Below are 21,158 nucleotides of genomic sequence, written 5' to 3'. Positions count from 1 at the left end.
CCAATTGTTCTGCAGGATGTCTGCTGACCCAGATAACAGAGAGTGTAATTCCTTCCTTGGAATGGCATGATAGCTTAGTAGTTGCCTCACTGCGTCAGGGACCTCAGTTCCATTCCACCTTTGGGTTACTGTCTGTGTAGAATTTGCACGTTCACCCTGCATATGTGTGTGTTTCCACCCACAGTCGAAAAATGTGCAGGTTAGGTGGATTGGCTATGGGAAACGCAGGGTTACAAGGGATAGGGTAAGATGCTCTTCAGAGGGTTGACGTGAACCGAATGGTCTGTAAGGATTTTATGATTCATCATAAAATATGGGCCATTATATTTTAATCTATTTGTATGTGTGCATCTCTAAGGTCAAATCTGTGTGTGTATTGTCTGTATCTGTGTGCATACCTCTCTAAATATATATGTATCTGTCTATCTGTCCATAGCTGCCAGCAGACATATGTATCTACCTGCCTGCATGTGAGTCCAATGGTTTGGTCACACGGACCTCTATGTGACTTGTAAGCAGGAATCCATCCCCTTCAGCACCTGGATATTTGGCATGGAATGTAGGAAGGAAAATGGCCCAGTGTTTGGAAATCCTGAGAGATTAATGGAATTCCCTTCTGTTAAGTTCAGCACACAGAAAACCAGGTGGGTCCTTTACACTAGCCTCAGAAATGAAGCCAGGAGCTGAAAATTGCAATCAGCAATTAAATGCAAAAAAAATGACCGAATGGCTCTTTTGATATTCAGCTGTCTTATGGTTGATGGGTGTTGCATCCTTTACTCGAATGTGTCTTGAGGTATTCACAGCCCCTTAGTAATGGGGCTTCATTTACACTCCATTCCCCACTACCCCTCATTCTCTTCACCCCCGAGTAGACAACCAGCCAAGCTCCAGGGACAGGTCATGAGGACCCGATTTCTGTCCCTCTGAGTTACATTGGCAAACAACAGTTTAGCTCCTAAAAAGTCTGAATGAAGGCAGTTCAAGACCAACACCGTTAGACCAGGTGAGTTGGCCTGTTGTCAATGATGAGTTCACGGAAGGTGCAAGTTGAGAGATCAAGCTGGGCAGAGTGACAATTTTTACCCAGCCCTGGCTCTTCCCCAAATCCCACTTCCCCACTGAGAAACTAGGGCTTTGGGATGGCATGCGGTTTGGGATGTGTGGAGGTGGTTAATTTATAAGCAGTAATTTGAAAATCCACTGCTGATCGTTAAACACTGTCGGATACATCACCAGCTCCCCATCTGAAGGTCAAAGCAGCAGTATTTGGTGTAATGGGCAGCTCGAGTCTCATTCAGGCTGCTCACGGGTGACGACTGTAAGAGAGAAGCAAGAAATCTGCAGCCCAAGCTTCTGGTATAAAAGTAAAAAAAAAACCACTCTGCTTTGAAGGAGCAGTTAATTTAGGCTGGATCCGAGCAGACAAGGTGAATATAAATGGGCTAATTATGCATTTGAGCACTGCTGGAACTGATGAATTTTACTTACAACTCTTAACCTTTCCAACACAGTACCTCTGGGATGAAATGAATTTGAGGAAATCTGGTGGAACATTAGTCTTTTTTAAGCTGGAACAAAGCTACAGTTACCCTAGGCAGCATGGTTTCAGTGTGAGGAGATTTACTGGCTTCTTTTCTGTTTAAAACGTAACCAGAAGTCGACATTCCAGAATTTTCCATTGAGGGAGCATGTGTGTATGTTTGCTCTCCATGCACAACAGTCTTGTTCAGGTCCTTGTCTTTTGCCTGTTTTTTGACTGCCCCACACCTCCCCTCCCCCAACTCCAAAAGCTTCCGGAAAATTCTTTTCTACTTTCTGTCGCTTCTGTGCTGGGTGTTTGGTTTCTGGTGCCATTCGAGTCTAAACTCCGCAAGCATCTCAGAAGGGGGGGGTGGTGATCAATTAAGAATTGAAATAGATTTGGGTGTGATGGGCTGGGATAAAGAGTCTACACAGGGAAGTCTACCTAAAGAAAGGAGGTGGTTTTCTAACAGTAGTCCCAGTCATCATTGAGACCCATATTACAATGGAAGTTCCACTTGTTGGGTCTTGGTGAGTTGATCTCTACATCAGGAGTCCAATTTGAAAGGGACAACCTTATCACCATTCAAAGGGCTTGATCTCATTATCCAGACCCCAATTCATTGAACACTATGGTACAATCCTATTGTGATCCATGAAAGGATGAAGGGAGGAATATTTCACACTTAGAAACTGTACATATATTCTGTTTGCACTTCTGAATTTAAAATCTGCAAGGTAAGAACTTGCAAAGTGATGACAATCCTGTTAAATCACATAATATTTCAATGCCTCTCTCCTGCTTGTCTATCCCGGGCCTGTTTAATATAGCGTATATGCTATTAAATTGGCTCCATTGCATTGAAGGATTATGTCTTCCACAGGGACCTATTTTTCAAGAGCACCTGCTATAGCCAAGGGGTGTCAGTGAAAACTTTGTCCTTTAGGAAACCTTCCAGCCTCATGCAAGAAGGTCCCTTGCTGCCCCAGTTACTTTCATAAAACATCACAAGTCACGGGCCAGAAAGTTTACTTGGCATCTGGCCTGATTCTTTCTTTGTCATTTGGTTCAAAGTCATGTTTCAATAGATTATGTACAGATCTTATTCCTGAAAAGACATCTTTGTTTTTCACAAAAAGACCGCCTGTAGCCTCCCCACCCCTAGCTCGCTAACCGGAACTCACAAATGTCTCAATCCAATTTAATTTTCACTCAATTTCCTTAGCAACCTCTGGGTCTCTCCCTTCCAATTTTATCCCAGTTAACACAGTCTAAATTGCCCATTGATCATAATAAGTTGATTTCTTTCAAGGTTTTCCAAGAAGGAAAGAAACAAATGGTATATACTGCTCCAACACGTCCTGTATCCTTCAAAATGGAGGACAACAATGTTCGTTTCCAAATATTACTTAATTTCTTTGAGCGATATTTCCCTCTGGACTGAGAAATGTTTGGGACTTGGAGGAGATGCCGGGCCTCAAACCAAACATTCCGACGTGAACAAGAGGAAACATTAATATTTACAGAACACTTTGGACGTGCTCCCTCTCTCAAGTGATTCTTGAGGGGATTGCAGTAAAGGTAAGTAAACACCACAGCCATTTTTCAAGAATAACACTTGCCAATGCTTTCAGGATTACCGTGGAGTTTCCAGGAGTTGAAAATGAATGGCCTGGATGCTGTCATGTGGAAATATCCAGCAGGTAAATCAGAGGGACTGGAAAATATACTTTTCATTACCTTGAAGTCTGAGTAAGCAAAATGTTCAAGATTGAGGGAAAAGGAACCCATTTGAATGTCAGTCCAATCAGGCATCGCAATGCTTGTCCCCTTTTTTGGATCAGCTCTGACCATATTGATTGGCACAACATGTTCAATGGGCCCAATAGTTCACTTCTTTTCCTATTTTCTACATTCCCATGTATGTTTCCGGTTAGCTAAGGGCAAGGGTGCACCTGGAGTGTACAGTCCAAATGTAGCAGCATTGGGTGGGTGGAGGGGTAAGGGGTGGGGACCACTTTGAGGTTGGACGCCAACTGAAAAGTCCTCCAGAAATACACCCATCTGGAGTTGGCAGCCCACTGTTGTTACACCGGGTTCATAGAGTCTTGAGAGACCAGCTGCACTTGCAGGAAGGGTACCCCCACCCTCCTCTAGCTTATCTCTCCACGTTTCAGGCTCACTGCCTTTATTCCTGATGAAGGGCTTTTGCCTGAAACGTCGATTTCGAAGCTCCTTGGATGCTGCCTGAACTGCTGTGCTCTTCCAGCACCACTAATCCAGAATCTGGTTTCCAGCATCTGCAGTCATTGTTTTTACTTCGTATGAAACTATCTGTCAAGACATATCAGATCCTGCCAACACCACCACCAGCTAGATTTTTGGGAACATTCTGTCTAACCAGCAGCAACTGTGCATCCATCTGGTTGCTAGAGGCCATAAGATCTTAAGGTCATCAGAAACAGGGGAAAGAATAGGCAATTTGACACCAAGAGCCCGCTTCACTATTTGAAGGCTGATGTGATTGTGGTCTCAAATCCATTTCCCTGCCTTTTATTTAAGGGTTCGATAGTTCACTTAGAATCGTTTATGGATTCTATATTTTTCCATTTACTGAAAGGACTGCAGCTCTCTCCATTCAATTTAATTGTAATGAATGAAAAATTGCCTTACCAATACATCTTAACGTCTCCTTTAAAATACAGCAGCACATTGGAATTTTATACTCAAGTCAGTGTAAATAAAGAATTAACGAGCCTCAAGATGATTTACAAATGAGAGCCACTTCCTCTCCCACCCTGCAGAGTAACAGATGCAAGTGGAAGAGAGTGGAATTAACTTTGATTGATTCATTCTGTCACAGAAGGAGTGACCTTCCCACTTTGTCCAGCTTTCCTTGCACCTCCCTCCACCCTCACTCTGCCTCACAGGTACACCCCGACTTCTCCTTCATCACCGCTCCTGGGTCATCCAGAGCAGAGAGGGCTCAGGGTTGAGTCAGCTGATATCTATAGTGGGTGCTGCAGTGATCAATATTACTGTTTGGGTTTCAAGAGTCCTATAGGGTTCTTGCCGCTGCCCTGTGGCTATTACCAGACATAGCACAAAATGGTATTCCACAGGGATTGGTTCTGAGTCCTGTTTTGTTCGTCATTTATATAAATATTTGGATGAGAATGTAGTAGGTGTGGTTAGTAAGTTTGTGGACGACACGAAAATTGGTGGCATACTGGACAGCAAACAAGTTTTTCTAAGATTACAAAGGGATCTTGATAAAATGGGTCAATGGGACGAAAAATGGCAGATGGAGTTCAATCTGGATAAGTTCGAGGTATTGCATATTGATTAACAAACAACGGTAGGGCTTATACAATTATACAATAAGGGAGGGCCTTGGGTAGTATTGTGGAACAGAAGGACCTGAGGGTTCAATCACATAATTCTTTGAAGTTTGTGTCACATTTGGACAGGGTGGTTAAAAAGGCATTTAGCACATTTGCTTTCATAAGATAGTCCTTTGAATATAGGAATTGGGAAGTCATGTTGAGGTTGCACAGAACATTGGTGAGGCCTCTTCTGGAATACTATGTCCAGTTCTGGTTGCCCAGTTTCGGAAGAATATTATTAAGATAGAGAGGGTTCAGAAGTAATTGAGCAGGATGTTGCCAGGTATGGAAGGTTTGAGTTATAAAGAAAGTCTTGATATGCTGGGACTGTTTTCACTGGAGCATAGGAGGTTGATAGGTGACCTGATAGAAGTTTATAAAATAATAAGATGTATGGAGAGAGTTAATGGTAGTTGTCTTTTCCCTCGGGTGGGGGATTTCAAGACTAAAGGGCACACTTTTTAAGGTGAGAGGAGAGAGATTAAAAAAAGACGTAAGGGGCATTTTTTTTTCTACAGAGGATGGTTTGCATGTGAAATGAACCTTTTGAGAAAGTGGTGGATGTGCGTTCAATTACAACATTTAAAAGACATTTGAATAAGTACATGAATAAGAAATGTTTGGAGGGGTATGGGTGAAGCCCAGGCAGGTGAGACGAGTTTAGTTTGGGATTATGGTCAGCGTGGACTGGTTAGAGCAAAGGGTCTGTTTCCATGCTTTAGGCCCAAACCAATATCAGAGACAGTTTTGGCCACAGCATTCCTCCTCCCACACAGAGCAACTTTAGCAACACTCCCTGTCAGGACATACACGCAGGTAATGGTTACTTGAGTAAGTCACAGCCAGCAAGGCTTAACAAAGCTTGAGTAATATAAGCTGGATGATAGGATCTCACTGATCAGAAATCTGCATTACCAAATACATGAGCATGGGGGGGAGGGGGGGGGGGGGGGGGGTGGGCAAGTGGGGCACAAATGGTTTTGCTTTATAGAGAAAAGCAGAACAGAAACCCGACAAACTGGGAGCATCATCAAATTCAAAAGACCTCTCCTATTGACACCAATACATTTGGCTGCTTTCCAGTCAGGTTACTGCAGAAAGTGCTTTCCATTCCTACTTGTACAGCAGTCTCCTCACTCAACAGCATTCCCGTATCTCTCCCAACCAGACATTAAATTAACTCCTGTGGATTGCTTTGGATGAGTAAGTAAGATAACATTTCTGTTTTAATAACCCCTAAATGCATGTGAAACACATCAAAGGCTATTGCACTGAGTGTCTCTGGATAGCCAAATGCTTACCCTGTGTCAGCGCCATCTCATAAACAGCAATGAGATGAATGAGCAGTCAATCTGTTTTGGGAGTCACGGTTGAGGAAGGAATGTCTCTAGTTATTGCCAGAAGCACGATAGGGCCTTAGTTTCTTCTCTCATTCACCTTCTTTACCTTCACCTTTCTATCCTCTTGTTCTTTTACTCTTCTCCACTTCAATGATCAAAAATCTGCCTTGGCTTGCTGATATCGGGATGTAACGGCCATGACAATTCTAGCCAGCGCTTTAGTTAACAACTGCAGGGAGCTCACTGCTGTGTATTACTGACAATGGTGAGGGGATAGTGAGATAATCACAATATAATTGGGCAGAGTCAACACGGATTTGTAACAGGGACAGGTTCACTGAACGATTTTGAGCAAGCTGGATGCAGGAAACCTATGGATGCAATGTGGCCTGACTCACGATAAGGCGCTAGCGATCGATATTACTGGTTCTCAATTGGGTTGCAAGGGTCCTAGGGAGTTTCTGTGGCTACGTATTACTGGAGCAGTGATAAGCTGATGGGAGACCCTGCAGAAGATTCAGGAACCTTTGTCCCCCACTCAGGAGAAGTAATATGTTAGCATGGATCAAAGAGCATGGAACAAAGCTTTGTTAATGGATAGGAAAGGTGGGTAGACTGTTTCAGGCTAGCATACTATAGTCAGGTATCAAAGTTACTTACACCCTGGAAACATAGAAACATGGAAAATAGGAGCAGGACTAGGCCAGCCAGCCCTTTGACACCTGCTTCGCCATTCAATACATCCATGGCTGATCATCCAACATTCTGTTCCTGCTTTCTCTCCATACTCTTGGATCTCTTTAGTCCTAAGAACTATATCCAACTGCATCCCGAAAACATTCAATAGCTTGACCTCAACTCTCTGGAGCAGGGATATCAATTACCTGGATGAGGGGATCAAGTGTAATAACACTACCCATTTAGTGGGAATGGAAGCTGTAATAAGGGCACCAAGAGGTTGCAGAGAAATACAGGTTGAGTGAATATGGCCAATAGAGTACAACGTGGGGAAGTGCAACGTTATCGGCTCTATTAGAAAAAAACAGAGGAGTAGCATATTATTTGGAAGGTGAGAGTCTAGAAATGTTAGTCTTCAGAGGGTTTCCTGTTAAGGAATCCAGTAAGTTAACACAAAGGAACAGTGAACAATAAGGGGAATAATTAGTATGCACGCCTTCATTTTTACAAAGGGATCGGATTAGAAGAGTGAAGAGCTTTTACACCACCAAAGTGACTACACCTGGAGTACCGTGTCCAGTTTTGGTCTCTTTCCCCAAGAGAGGAAACACTTGCCTTAGAAGGGATGCAATGAAGGTTCACAAGGATTCCTAGGATGTGGGGAATATCCTACGAAGAGAGATTGAGTAGAGTGGTCAGTCCTATATCCCCCAGAAATTAGGAAAGAATATTAGAGCTGACCGCATTCAAATGTATGATGTTCTTCAGGAGTTTGAGAGGCTGGGCACTGTGAGGCTGTTTTCCCCTCATCGCGAAGCCAAGTAACTGGAGTCTCAAGTTAAAGGGCTTGACTTGAGAAATAGAGAAATGGCTTCATACAAAGAGTTTTTGAATCTTTGGAATTCTCTATCCCAGAAGGCTGTGGATGCTCAGTCATTGATTATATTCAAGACAGAGAGCAATAAACTCTTGGAAATGATGGGAATCAAGTGATATGAAACAGGACAGCAGGGTGGATCATCAGCCATATCTTTGAAAAGCAGAGCAATTCCAAACATCCAATGGTCTGTTCCTACTCCTATCTGATATGCTCTTGTGAATGTATTCCCTTCATCAATGGATCAGATTGTCAGATCTTCAGTGCATTGCTGTCTCCAGGAGCTGAAGCTTAGCCACCATATTTCCCAACATCACAAAGAGACTCACTTGGCTGTAAATTGCTTAGCAACACCGAGGGCATGAAAGACGCTATAAACGTGGAAACTCTCCTTTCCCGTCACCTGGAGGTTGCTGTTTCCCTCCTGCAGAAGCTTCACTTGTCACAACGTTGTGTCTCCAGCTGACAATGGCATAACCACAGGCTTCCCTTAGAAACCCGCAAGAAGCAAACACTGACGTTAACTGCCCAGCTGCCGCGACCTGATCAGAGACTGTCAGTGAACAACGGTCTGGGGAAGGTACTTCCTTGCCCCGTCCACCCCTCCCCCAATATCCCCTCTCACCACTTGAATCGCCATCCCATGCTCCGCTGCCCACCTCAATCCAAATTGACTCTCGCAAACTCCCAACCAACTGCTGAATTCCCTCAAGCACAGTGACACTGAGCTGAGCCGTGGGCCTCCCAGAAAATAGCAGGGAGAACTAAACAAGTGACTCACATGTTGACAGGATTAATGCTTTAAGTGGGAACGTGTGAGATGGATCAAAGCAAGTGCGAAGGTTGACATTCCTCAAACTATTTACTGAGTTATATTTGTACAAGGAAATCCACCTTGTCTAGACAAAAGGTCAGCTGCTCTTGTTTCTAATTCCTTCGTTGCTGCTAGGTTTTGATGTTTGCAATATAATCTGGAATCCTTCCGACCCAAGGGAAAGTCCTGTCATCGGCATTTTACTCAACGATGGTTAGGAAGGCCTTTTCGCAAACTTCTCACTTCTGCTGACTGTTTGATTTTATAAAGTTATTTCTTGACCCATGATGTATTTTAATTGATTTGGTCATAATAGAACCAGGAGAAAGCGCAGACTGCAGATGCTGGAGATTAGACTCGAGAGCGCGGTGCTGGAAAAGCACAACAGGTCAGGCAGCATCCGAGGAGCAGGAGAATCAATGTTTCGGGCATTAGCCCTTCATCAGGGAAAACCTTCACAACTAGCAACTTACTACTGATTCCTGATGAAGGGCTTATGCTCGGAACGTCAATTCTGCCACTCCTCAGATGCTGCCTAACCTGCTGTGCTTTTTCCAGCACCACACTCTCGACTCATAATAGAACAAGACTGATAAGAGGCAAGTGACACTCGCACCACAAAAATGCTAGGCAATGATTACCTCCAACAAGGGAAAACTTAACCATCTCCCTTTGATATTTAGTAGCATTGTTGAATCCTTCGACATTACCATTGTGGGGGCTTACTAGTAACTTAACTGCAATTGCCATATAAATACTGTGGCTCCAAGAGGAAGTCAGAGCCTGGGAATTCTTTGGGAAGTAACTCCCCTCCTGACTCCCCAAAGTCTACCCACCATTGACAAAACACAAGTCAGGAGTGTGATGGAAGATTCCCCCCTCTAGTCTAGATGAGTGGCAGCTCCCACTACACTCAACACCATCCAAGTCAAAGCAGCCTGTTTGATTGGCACCACATCTACCACATTAACCACTCCACCACTGATGCACAGTAGCAAGTGTATCTACAAGATAGACTTTAACCACTCACCAAAGCTCTGTTGTCAGAATCTTCCAAACACCACTGAGAAGGACAAGGGGAGCAGGTACATAGGAACACCACCAACTTCCCACTGAGTCGCTAACCACCTTGACTTGGAACAACATCGCTCTTCCTGGTATTGGCTGATAATAGCGCCCATTTTGATCCATTTTGTTCAACGTACACAGCAGAGATAGGGAATCCTGGGAATCTCTAAATATCGCTGTCCACCTGAGTCCCAGTTTCATAACTGCATAACCTTTTAACACACTCCATACCATTCACAGCTATTTTGTGGGAAGATTGTAGAATCCCCACAGTGCAGAAGCAGGTCATTCATCCCATTGAGTCCACTCTGACCCTCCAAACAGCATCCCAAGCAGACCCACCTCTATCCCTGTAACCCTGCATTTCCCATGGCCAATCCAACTAACCTGCACATCTTCGGACTGTGAGGGGAAACCGCAACACCCAGAGGAAACCCACGCAGACATGGGGAGAGTGTGCAAACTCCACACAGACAGTTGCCCAAGGCTGGGATTGGATGTATCAAATCACGGTTGATCAGCATCCTGACCTCTTTCAACTGCCTAGGTTCAGTTCTGCTGAATATAAATCAGTCTGCCATTACCTTGTGGTTCTTCCCTTGTCGATAGACCATCCAGTCTTCTCCATTGGAGCTCACTTCCAGCTTGTAGGTGCTAACAAAATAAGTCTTGGCTGTATCTACAGAGATAGCCCCCTGAGTGGCAATGCCAGTCACAATTTTCAATATCCCAAGATCCACCTGGAACAAGAAGAGGAGGTTGAGACATTACACTCCCCAAAAGAAACCACACACATTTTCAGACAAATCAAATGAATTTAGGCACTTTGTTCTTCAAAGGTAATTGACATTGTCAGGTTGGGTTGGTGCTCAAAATTCAGAGCGGGAAGGATGATATTTTCAATAGCCTGCACTTTACCAAAAATAAAGACAGGCTGAATCCTTTTATTGACCTACCCCTCAATAAAACAAGGCAACCGGCTTTGAAACCTTAAAGTTATTCCTTCAAGATAAACCAAAAACCTCAGGTCCCAAAAACCTGAGGACTCAAGCTCTTCAGAAAACTGCAGAGTGACTTAACAATCCAGGTCTCAATGTCTGTCATAATCAATCAGCAATTCTAACCAGGGTAAAACCACAACAAAATTCAACTGTCTGTCTCCAGTTTGCAGGGTACTGTACTAAAACATGCAGGTCTGTGGCAGTCTATATGTTCTACAATAACCTTTTCCTATTTACTTCATCTCATCCTGTCACCATAATCTCCCATTCCTTCCCCTCTCCCACATGAAATGAACTGGCTTCTCCTCAAGCACATCAATGGTATTCTCTGTGATCATTCACACATGCTCATCCTCTCTGCCTGAAGAGTTCTCTCCTCAATTCCTTGATGGATTTATTGGGTCTGTTTTATACACATGACCCTTGGTTTTCAATTCTTCCTGCATTATAACTCTCTGCCAGAGCTTACCTTTACAGAATCTTAACGTCCTCTATCGGGTCACCCCTCTGCCTGCTCTTTACTAGGAAAGCAGAACACCAGCCAATTTAGACTTTCCCAAGAGCTGTAACTTGTTGCTGCCTTGAATCACCTCCTGATTATTAAGGTGTAACTTCCTCTCACCGTTTTAAAAACTCATTCTGGATACATGGATATCATTGATGTTAGGTCCCCATTCCTAATTGTTAAGCTGGTGAGCTTGACTCATCCACATGGCTTAGGTATATATACACACATAAATATATAGGTATGCACACATATATCGACATACATAGACACCTCCCCTGGATTCACACACCTGGATGGACAGACTCTCACACACACACACACACACATATATACACACACATGCACATATATACACACACATGCACATATATACACACACATGTCCACACACACAGTGCAGTCAGGAAGGGAGTTTCAGCATTTTCCGCAATATATTTGCAGGTCAGGATAATGTCTGACTGTGGAAGGATGTGGATGTTTGCTGGTGTTTTCATACACCTGCTGCCCGTGCCTACATGGTTAGGGAGATCACCGGTTTTCACAGAATCACAGAATGGTTATGATGCAAAAGGTGACTATTTGTCCCATCATGCCCCATGCTAGCCCACGGAGTGAGCATCATTGCTCAGTGTAAACCTCCTGCATTTCCCCCCAGCCACAAGGACAAGGTAGCCCTCAATAGGCAAGGCCATTGGAGACTTATGGAGTAGAGGTTCCAGTTCTAGTTAGATATTATTCCAGGAGGCTTCATCAATCAGGAGTCCAACTACCACCCTCACAGGTCAATTTGATAACAGCCCGACTCGTTGTTATCTGCTCAAAGATTTTTGATTAAAAATCACAGTATTTTAATGCTCCTCATTTGCTTGAGCCAGTGTCTAAATGGTTAAATTCCATACTCTTCAGGACAATTAGAGTTGCAGAATTGGCAACTCTAGAGACGAAAGGCAGAGCAGAGAGAAGTGGGTTCCATCCTCTCCACCAGGTTCTATGCCTCAGCTTGCCCGTGGAGATTGCAGTGACAGTAAAATCAATACAATGCCATATTCATCTAAACCATTCACTCAGGTTAAAAGCTGCTGTTAACCTATTGCCAGTGAGTTCAGGAGCCACTGCCCAACATCTCTGAGCACCACTGGCTAATGAAAGTGGATCAATGTTAATTCAGGAGCCAAGTAATTAATCAAACATTCCGCAATCCCAGATATTCCCCTTTCAGCCACACAGAAATTTAGGAGAGAATTGCTGAGAGGGTCCATTAATGTTTAGGGGCTGAGGGGGCACTGTGAAAGGAAGTGAAAGATGTATTGAGAGGGTTAGATCAACTGGGGAGGGAGACCTGACACAAAAATAACATCACGGACCGATGGGCTGAATGGCCTTTTTCTGTGCTGGTAATGCTATGTTATTGTTCAACAGACTTAAATGGAGAATCTGGCCTCAAAATAACAAGCTGTCATCCTTTGACTGTCTAAGTCCATCTTTGTGTTTCTGTCCATTTTGATGAGTCTGAAATGACTAGTTCTGCATTTGGTTCCATCAGAACAGCTACGGCAGCATTGCACAGCCAGTAGCAAACCGCCAAACGCTGCTGAGGCACAACCTCACTAACCCTCACGGGCGATATCTGATCTGATCATGACGGAGAGTACTTTCTGCCCCTATATCTTAACAGGAACATCTCGCGATCTGCACAACATTCAACTTCTAGCTTGAGAGAAACACAAGGAGGTTGATAGGGGCTGCTGAGGAAGGCTGTTTTGGACTGACACGTCTGCACTGCCTCTTCAAATGAGCATCATTCTCTGCCCTCCAATTTCCTGCTTTTTCACCGTACCCTAGTTTCAAACTCTTGACATACCTGGATCCATTCCCTGACAGTGTCCTCATTCGGTGTCCAACCATTGACTTGATAATTGAGCCGCCCTTGGGTTGCATCCCAGTTTCCGAAGGTGTAGGAGGATGAAGCAGTGATCTGCATGTTGCTAATCTGGCCAGACTCCATTCCCAGTGGACTATTGCACTGATAGGCTAGAAATACAAGGGAATATGTTGTAACATTTGACCTGTTGCATGGTTGAAGTTGGCCTTTACTGGGCAGCTGAAAATTCCCAAAGGATAGAGAAGGGCTATTGGTTAATTACAGATAGTAGACCCCACCACCAGGGATATATTTCCCTCCCCACCCCTTTCCGCCTTCCGCAAAGACCGTTCCCTCCGTGACTACCTGGTCAGGTCCACGCCCCCCTACAACCCACCCTCCCATTCTGGCACTTTCCCCTGCCACCGCAGGAACTGTAAAACCTGTGCCCACACCTCCTCCCTCACCTCTATCCAAGGCCCTAAAGGAGCCTTCCACATCCATCAAAGTTTCACCTGCACATCCACCAATATCATTTATTGTATCCGTTGCTCCCGATGTGGTCTCCTCTACATTGGGGAGACTGGGCGCCTCCTAGCAGAGCGCTTTAGGGAACATCTCCGAGACACCTGCACCAATCAACCAAACCGTCCTGTGGCCCAACATTTCAACTCCCCCTCCCACTCTGCCGAGGACATGGAGGTCCTGGGCCTCCTTCACCGCCGCTCCCTCACCACCTGACGCCTGGAAGAAGAACGCCTCATCTTCCGCCTCGGAACACTTCAACCCCAGGGCATCAATGTGGACTTCAACAGCTTCCTCATTTCCCCTTCCCCCACCTCATCCTAGTTTCAAACTTGCAGCTCAGTTACTGTCTCCTTGACTTGTCCGACCTGCCTATCTTCTTTTCCACCTATACACTCCACCCTCTCCTCCCTGACCTATCACCTTCATCTCCTCCCCCACTCACCCATTGTACTCTATGCTACTCTCTCCCCACCCCCACCCTCCTCTAGCTTATCTCTCCATGCTTCAGGCTCACTGCCTTTAATCCTGATGAAGGGCTTTTGCCCGAAACGTTGATTTCGCTGCTCGTTGGATGCTGCCTGAACTGCTGTGCTCTTCCAGCACCACTAATCCAGTATTTGATTTTCAGCATCTGCAGTCATTGTTTTTACCACAGATAGTTGACAGTTGTATGGAAGGAATGAGATGGATTGATAAGGGTACATGTGTACCAGAGTACATCTCCATTAGCCAAGTCCACATCAGAATGTTACCAAGATGCCAAGTGTTAAAATTACATGGCGAGAATACACCAATTACAACTGTATTCCCTGGAATTTACATGCTTTAAGGGTGATTTGATTAACCTTTTTAAGACATTCAAGAAGAACAAATTAGATTTTTTAGATTACTTACAGTGTGGAAACAGGCCCTTCGGCCCAACAAGTCCACACCAACCCGCCGAAGCACAACCCACCCATTCCCCTACATTTACCCCTTTCCCTAACACTATGGGCAATTTAGAATGGCCAATTCATTTAACCTGCACATCTTTGGACTGTGGGAGGAAACCGGAGGAAACCCACGCAGACACGGGGAGAATGTGCAAATTCCACACAGTCAGTCGCCTGAGTCGGGAATTGAACCCAGGTCTCTGGCGCTGTGAGGCAGCAGTGCTAACCACTGTGCCACCGTGCCGCCCTAGGGTGAGTAGGGCGAGTGCAACAACATCTGATTTAGAGAGCAGGATGAGGAGGCAAGGCGTAAAGGTTAGAGCCACCCTTCATGGGACTGAAAAGCATGGCAGAGCTTTGGAATTCTCTTCAGCAAATGGCAGCTGATGCCAGATCAATTGTCAGTTCTCAACCTGTGGCTGTTGTTTACCAAGGTATTAAGGGATATGATGACTTAACTGAGGCATTAACTAAGTTCCCATTCTGGACCGGATCGGTTGATGGGACCATCATTGGGTTGGACCTGATTGGAATCCTATAAGATGCCAATTTTGCAAGGGGATCCTGATCATCCACTTTGTCTGAATTTGATTTAATTCCTAAAGGTGAAAGGTCAACCCTGAAAACCCTAAGGGCTAACCCCTTCCCCGAACAGCTTCTGATTCCCTACTTACAGTCTGCGGTGTCTTTCGTTGTAATGTTGTACACAGCAGAGAATCCATCTTTCGCCACGGCCATATCTGTGTGGAAGGTGAGCGACATGATCCCAGTATCAGAACGGATCACCGCTGGGATCTTGGAACCACAGTAGCGTCCAATCAGTGGGCTCACTGGGGACCAACGAGAAAACAGACAGAGGAGCTTGAAGTTGGAGCTGTTACTGTGAGACATTTTCCCTCCACTTTGAAACTTTCTCTAAAAAGTAACGTGTCAAAGATATACTGAAGCTTGAACTGAACATTACAGGTGGAATCCTCCCGGAGAATTCAATCTTGGCATTAATCTGTCATTGGAGTTTCAACTTGACCTTGAGTTATTCCATGGCTACCTTTTGCCAAAGAGTTAAGGTAACCATGTTTCTACTATCTGTTTGGTTTCCTTGGTTATTCCCTGCACTGACTGGGTCTCTATGGGTGTCACGCATTTAACTTGCTCAAAAAGTTTGTTACCTTTATCTGAAAAAAAACAGCGAGAAACTACAAGGTTGCCCAGTACCATCCACGAAATAAACAAAGCAGTATATTCTTTTTTTTAAATGGCAACAACTAATAAAGAGCTTTCTCACAAGAAAACCAAATAAAATTAAGTCATAGCACAGTCCTTGATTTCTACGATACTCTGCAGGGTCTATATGTCCATCGGGACAGGTCTCATGTGTCCCTGAGCCACCACAATGCATAGAAGACTTTGGGAGAGAGGCAGGCAGCAAAATTTCTTGTTGTCTACTCCTCTCACCTATGGGTCACCTTGGACAGATCCATAGCAAGATCTATAAGAAGGTCCACAACTTGCCCTCCAACCCCTTTGCACTCCAATAGTTTTGTGCGAGATTGGTTGCTCCAATGTTTCACTGCTGGGAAACCCACTGGACAAAGAGACAGCATCTGTATCAAGATACCAGTAGGCAAACTCGCTCTGCACCACATCTTCATATCCACTTCCAAAGACCACTGGGCTGCCTTACAGCTAGGTATATGTTCCTTTCCTTGACAAGTGGCATAAACGCCTGTCCAATCCAATCTTCAAGTTAAATCTTGGAAAAGCATTCAGTTGAAAAATAAACGCTGGGGTTATTAGGTCAAATCCTGTCAGCGCAAAGACTTAAAAGTGAAATACTTCAAAGACAGATTGGATAAGGAACACAATAGCTCCAAACCGCCGGTTGACTTTGCAAATCGCCACGGCAATCCTTACCTTCCGGAAGACCATCCCAGACATCGAGACGGTCATATCTGCAGTCTGTTGGTGCTATCTGCAGGGGGTCATATTCCAGGTCGAAGGTCAGCATGGTGAGGATCACCTCTGACCTGGGTGGCGCCTGAATGATGTAAGTGCAGTACAGATTGTGTGGGTACTTGTCCGGGAAGCTGGGAGACTCAATCGTGCCACTGGGAGCGGTAAAGTTCTTGGAGCAATCGTCAGACCCTACAAAGAAGGGAAGGCAATGAGGCAACCAGTCCAGATGGCACTGTACCCGTCTCTTCTCCCACCAGCTTTAGTAAACGTCCCCTTCCTCATATGAGGTTGAATTGCTACTGAGCATGGAGAACATTAAACAGTTTTCTCAACAACTATTAGCTTGGTTTCTAGGCCCACAACCATGGCTACCCTGGTTGATTTATTGTGCAATAGCATTGTGTCACTGAAGTGGATAAAGTCTACAGTGATAGTTTACATGCAGGCCAGACCAGATAAGGATGGCTGATTTCCTTCCCTAAAGGACACTATCGAATCAAATAGATTTTTACAATGCTGGTTACATGGTTATCATTTGGCTAGCCTTTTAAGACCAGATTGTTTTTTGTATTGAGTTCAAACTTCACCATTTGCCCTGGTGTGATTCAGGCTCATGCTGTAGGTTGTTCGTCTGGTCTTCTGGATGACTAGTCCAGCATCACCTCCCCTGAATCTAGGGGTTTGTAGGAGGCGGCATCAAAACAAAATCAGTCAGCGTTCCTGCTACTGATTCACTTCCACTGTCCCTTAATGGGAAGCGTGTTTGTCCTGGATGAGGACCAGGTCAGGAATTTATGTGGCACCTTTAATACAATAAATAGCACAAAGCTCTTCAGAGGAGTGTTGTCAGGCCAATTTGATACTGACTTACATAAAGGAGGTATTGGAACAGATGATAATAATCTTGTTTGGAGGGTTAAGCTTAAAGGAGGTCTTACAAGTGGAGAGAAACGTATAGCCCTAATGAGAGGTCATGGGGATGGAATTCAAGAGTTTAGGCTGGGCATGACAACCACTGGTATAGCATTAGAAATTAAGAATGGGCATGTAATGTTTTATGTTCTCTGTGTCAGATTTTGAGGAACACAGAGATCTCGGGGGAGATGACAGAAGGATGAAGGAGTTTTGCTGGAGCCTTAAATTTGAGACATATACCAGACTGGGATATTATTCAGCGAGCACAAGGGGGCTGAATGAGCAGGATTTGATGTGAGTCAAGCCTTGGCTCTGACTTGTTGCACATTTACATTGTTTGCAGATAGTGGCACAGTGGGACAGTGGTTATTGCTGCTGGCTCACAGTACCAGGGATCAAGGTTTAATTCTACCCTCAGACAACTGGTTACGAGAGGTTTGCACATTCTCCCAGTGTCTGGGTGCTCTGGTTTCCACCCACAGTCCAAAGACGTGCAGGTAGGTGGATTGGCCATGTTAAGTTGCCCCACAGTGTCCAGGGAAGTGCAGGCTAGGTGGATTAGCCATGGAAATGCCGAGTTACAGTGATTGGGTAGGATGCTCTTTAGAGGGACTGAATGGCCAGCTTCAACACTGCAGAGATTCTATGTATTTCATATATCTGTGTGTTTGTGTAAATCATTCACGGGATGTGGGTGTCACTGGCCAGGTCAGCATTTATTGTCCATCCCTAATTGCCCAGCGTCAACCACCTTGACATAGGTCTAGTGTCACATGCAGACCAGGTAAAGATGGCAGTTTCCTTCCCTAAAGAACATTAGGGATTTTTCCTTCAATCGACAAAGGATTCATGGTCATCATTAGATTCCTAAATCTAGATATTTATTGAATTTAAATTGTGCAATCTGCCATGACAGGCTCATGCTCTATGGTGTTCGTTTGGTCCCCAAAACATTACCAAGGCCTTTGGATTCATTGCATGTCTGTCATAATGAGCCCCCCAGTTAGTAGCAGCATCCTCAAGTGACAAGCATAGGAGATTGAGAGATAGAGCATGATCACTCCTTACAATAAATTGAAACATGGATCATGCTTGAAATTTGCAAACACCATTCAAGGTGTCTCAGGATTGAGTCTGAGCTCTCCCCAGCCTGTCTCAGTGCCTCTCCAAATCCATCTCTACCTCTCTCTTGCTCCACTGCCTTTTCCTACATATATCTCAATGTAAATCTGTTTGTCTTTCTGCCTCTATTGCACTAACTCAGTCTTTCTCACATCTTTGACTCTCAATATATACCTGGTGCAGTCTCTTTGTCTACCCTCCCAATGCCTTTTTCGCACTCTACCTGCTTTTCCATCTCCCAGTCACCATCTCTCCCTCACTCTCAAGCTTCATTCTTTTGGGTCTTTTAGCACTGAACATGGCACAGAAGAGCATTTAGAAAACAGACAGTAATTTGTGGCTCCTGGAAGCAGGCTGTGTGCAGAGTGTAAACACAAGAAGCTACAAGAGGAAAAAACATGATGGCTGACGAATCATCCGCCTCATAAGATCTCAGCTCCATTGCTAAATAAACAGCAGCTTAATTCTTGGCTTCTGATCAAACATTAAACAAACCAACCCAGTAGAGTCCAGACCTCTGTAAAACCTCAAGGCCACTTCAATTTGTTTTTGCCTCTCTCAACAAGAGAAGAATAAACTGAGTGTTCCAAAGGTCCACTTGGCTGATTATCTCCCCAAAAGCCCCAATTCTTCTCCTCCCCCGTTCCAAAACTGTCTTCAACAACCACTACCACCCACCTCCCTCCACTCCTGCCTCCCACAGTCAGGTTGAGAACCTTTGGGATTGTCAACAACGGAACTGAAGAGTAATCTCCCAGCACGCAAGTCGTGTGCCACAAAAGATCTGCTTTTCCTTCATTTCACCTTAACACAACGATTTGTTAATGGTGAAAATGGTGCAGCTGCTTCAGGAGAGACAGTTGGCGCACAGGGAACGTCATTGGGTAATGAGAAGCCTGCTTCCTTTCCCATTGGCTGCGGGTGGCAGATTGTTCAAAAACTGGACCAATAACAGGGTTTGAGTGGGGGTTCAAAGGTAGCAGTCATGTGGTGACATCACCAGGAATGTACCAAATCAGACCTGCCAACCTGATGGTACTGTCCTCACAAAGGACATCATGTTCCTGGTGGTGAGCATTTTTTTTAAGGATTATGCAAGCGTCATTTGCCATTTCTCTAAGACCATCACAGGGGAAGCTCTTCCTGCCCCATTTTAAAGGCTGGAAAGACTTGCCTTCAAATAAAGCTTTGCATGATCACCACAAAGTACTTCACAGCCAATAAAGTACGTTTGTAGTGTAGTCACTGCTGGAACATCGCCAACATGTGCTCAGCAAGCTCCCATAAAGAGCGATGCAATGACGAGTAGTTTACTGTGATGTTAATTGATGACTTGGTACTGTCCAGGACATGGGGAGAACCACCCTACTCTTTTCTAAAATAACACAGTGGACCTTTCACATCCGTCCAGGCAGGCAGTCACTCAGTTTAACAGCTCACCCGAAAGACCTCCAGTTCTCTCAATACTGCAACGCAGCATCAACCTTGACTTTACATCCAAGAGTGGATCCTGAACCCAGGCCTTTGTGATTCATGCTATCAAATGGATGACAGCATGTATGTGTGCATCTGACACTGGGCTACAAAACCGGACCTCCAAGCTAAATGAGATGGGGATGTGGGTTCCAGAACTACCATGGTTAATGGTGAAATTTAAATTCAAGTTTCTTTTAGAAAAAAGCTGGAAATGAAGCAAGCCTGTTGTTTACCATGTAACCACTATCAAATATGGTAAAAAAAAATTGTGTTTCGCTCATGCCCGTTAGGGAAGGAACCCTGTTCTCCTTATCCTCATTACCCACAACAATGTGATTGGCTCTGAACCGCCCTGTGGGCAATTAGGGATGGGCAATACATTCTGGGCCTAGCCAGCAGCACCCACATCCTATTAATGAATGGTACAAACTAAAATTATACTGCCTTTGGGATCTCAACTGCACTTCTTGCCATTAGAATTTTTCTTCCTAAAAATGACAGCCGTCATAGAGTGCTTCTGGGCATAGCTATAGGCAGAACAAACGCAAAACTTTACAGGAATGTTCAGAAATGATAATCTCGCTTTTATTCCATACTCGACAGAGTAACCTGAAAGACTAACCTGTCCTGTAGATCTCATAACGTAGCGAGAATCCTGCTCCTTGGTGCGCATAGTCTGACACAAATTTGATGTAAAGCGAAGAACCCGAGGAGATAATAGATGATGGAGCGATGTTCCCGCAGTGTTTACCCAGCAGATCTGCGCTCTCCGCATCTCCATCACGGATTTCAATGTAGTCATACCTGAGAAAAGTCAAGGAAGGCATACTAAGTCAAGTTGGAAAAAATGGCAAGCCAAAGGCTATACTAGTAATGTCACTTGCAGTCAAGAGGCCAAGATTAGATTTCCTACAGTGTGAAAACAGGCCCTTCGGCCCAACAAGTCCACAGTGACCCTCCGGAGAGTAACCCACCCAGACCCATTTCCCTCTGACTAATGCACCTAACACTATGGGCAATTTAGCATGGCCAATTCACTTGATCTGCACATCTTTGGATTGTGGGAGGAAACCGGAGCACCCAGAGGAAACCCACACAGACACAGGGAGAATGTGCAAACTCCACACAGACAGTCACCTGAGGCTAGAATTGAACCTGGGATCCTGGTGCT

General features: G+C 44.7%; 1 protein-coding gene across 5 annotated transcripts in view; it reads right to left on the bottom strand.

Annotated features, from left to right (window-relative positions):
* The window catches only part of LOC140481915 (neuropilin-2-like), a 107,793-nt gene that overhangs the window by 48,181 nt on the left and 38,454 nt on the right, over positions 1-21,158 (bottom strand). For all 5 annotated transcript variants that reach the window (XM_072578588.1, XM_072578589.1, XM_072578587.1 and 2 more), the window contains 5 exons: positions 20,610-20,791; positions 16,433-16,663; positions 15,193-15,348; positions 13,059-13,228; positions 10,273-10,428 (listed from right to left, as the gene is read on the bottom strand). In XM_072578588.1, coding sequence (XP_072434689.1) covers positions 10,273-10,428; positions 13,059-13,228; positions 15,193-15,348; positions 16,433-16,663; positions 20,610-20,791 — 895 coding nt within the window. The remainder of the gene's footprint in view (positions 1-10,272; positions 10,429-13,058; positions 13,229-15,192; positions 15,349-16,432; positions 16,664-20,609; positions 20,792-21,158) is intronic.

This window comes from Chiloscyllium punctatum, chromosome 10 (assembly GCF_047496795.1).
Source record: "Chiloscyllium punctatum isolate Juve2018m chromosome 10, sChiPun1.3, whole genome shotgun sequence".
NCBI lineage: Eukaryota > Metazoa > Chordata > Chondrichthyes > Orectolobiformes > Hemiscylliidae > Chiloscyllium > Chiloscyllium punctatum.
The sequence above is the reverse complement of the archived record's forward strand: the minus strand, read 5'-3'. Positions and strand labels throughout refer to the sequence as shown.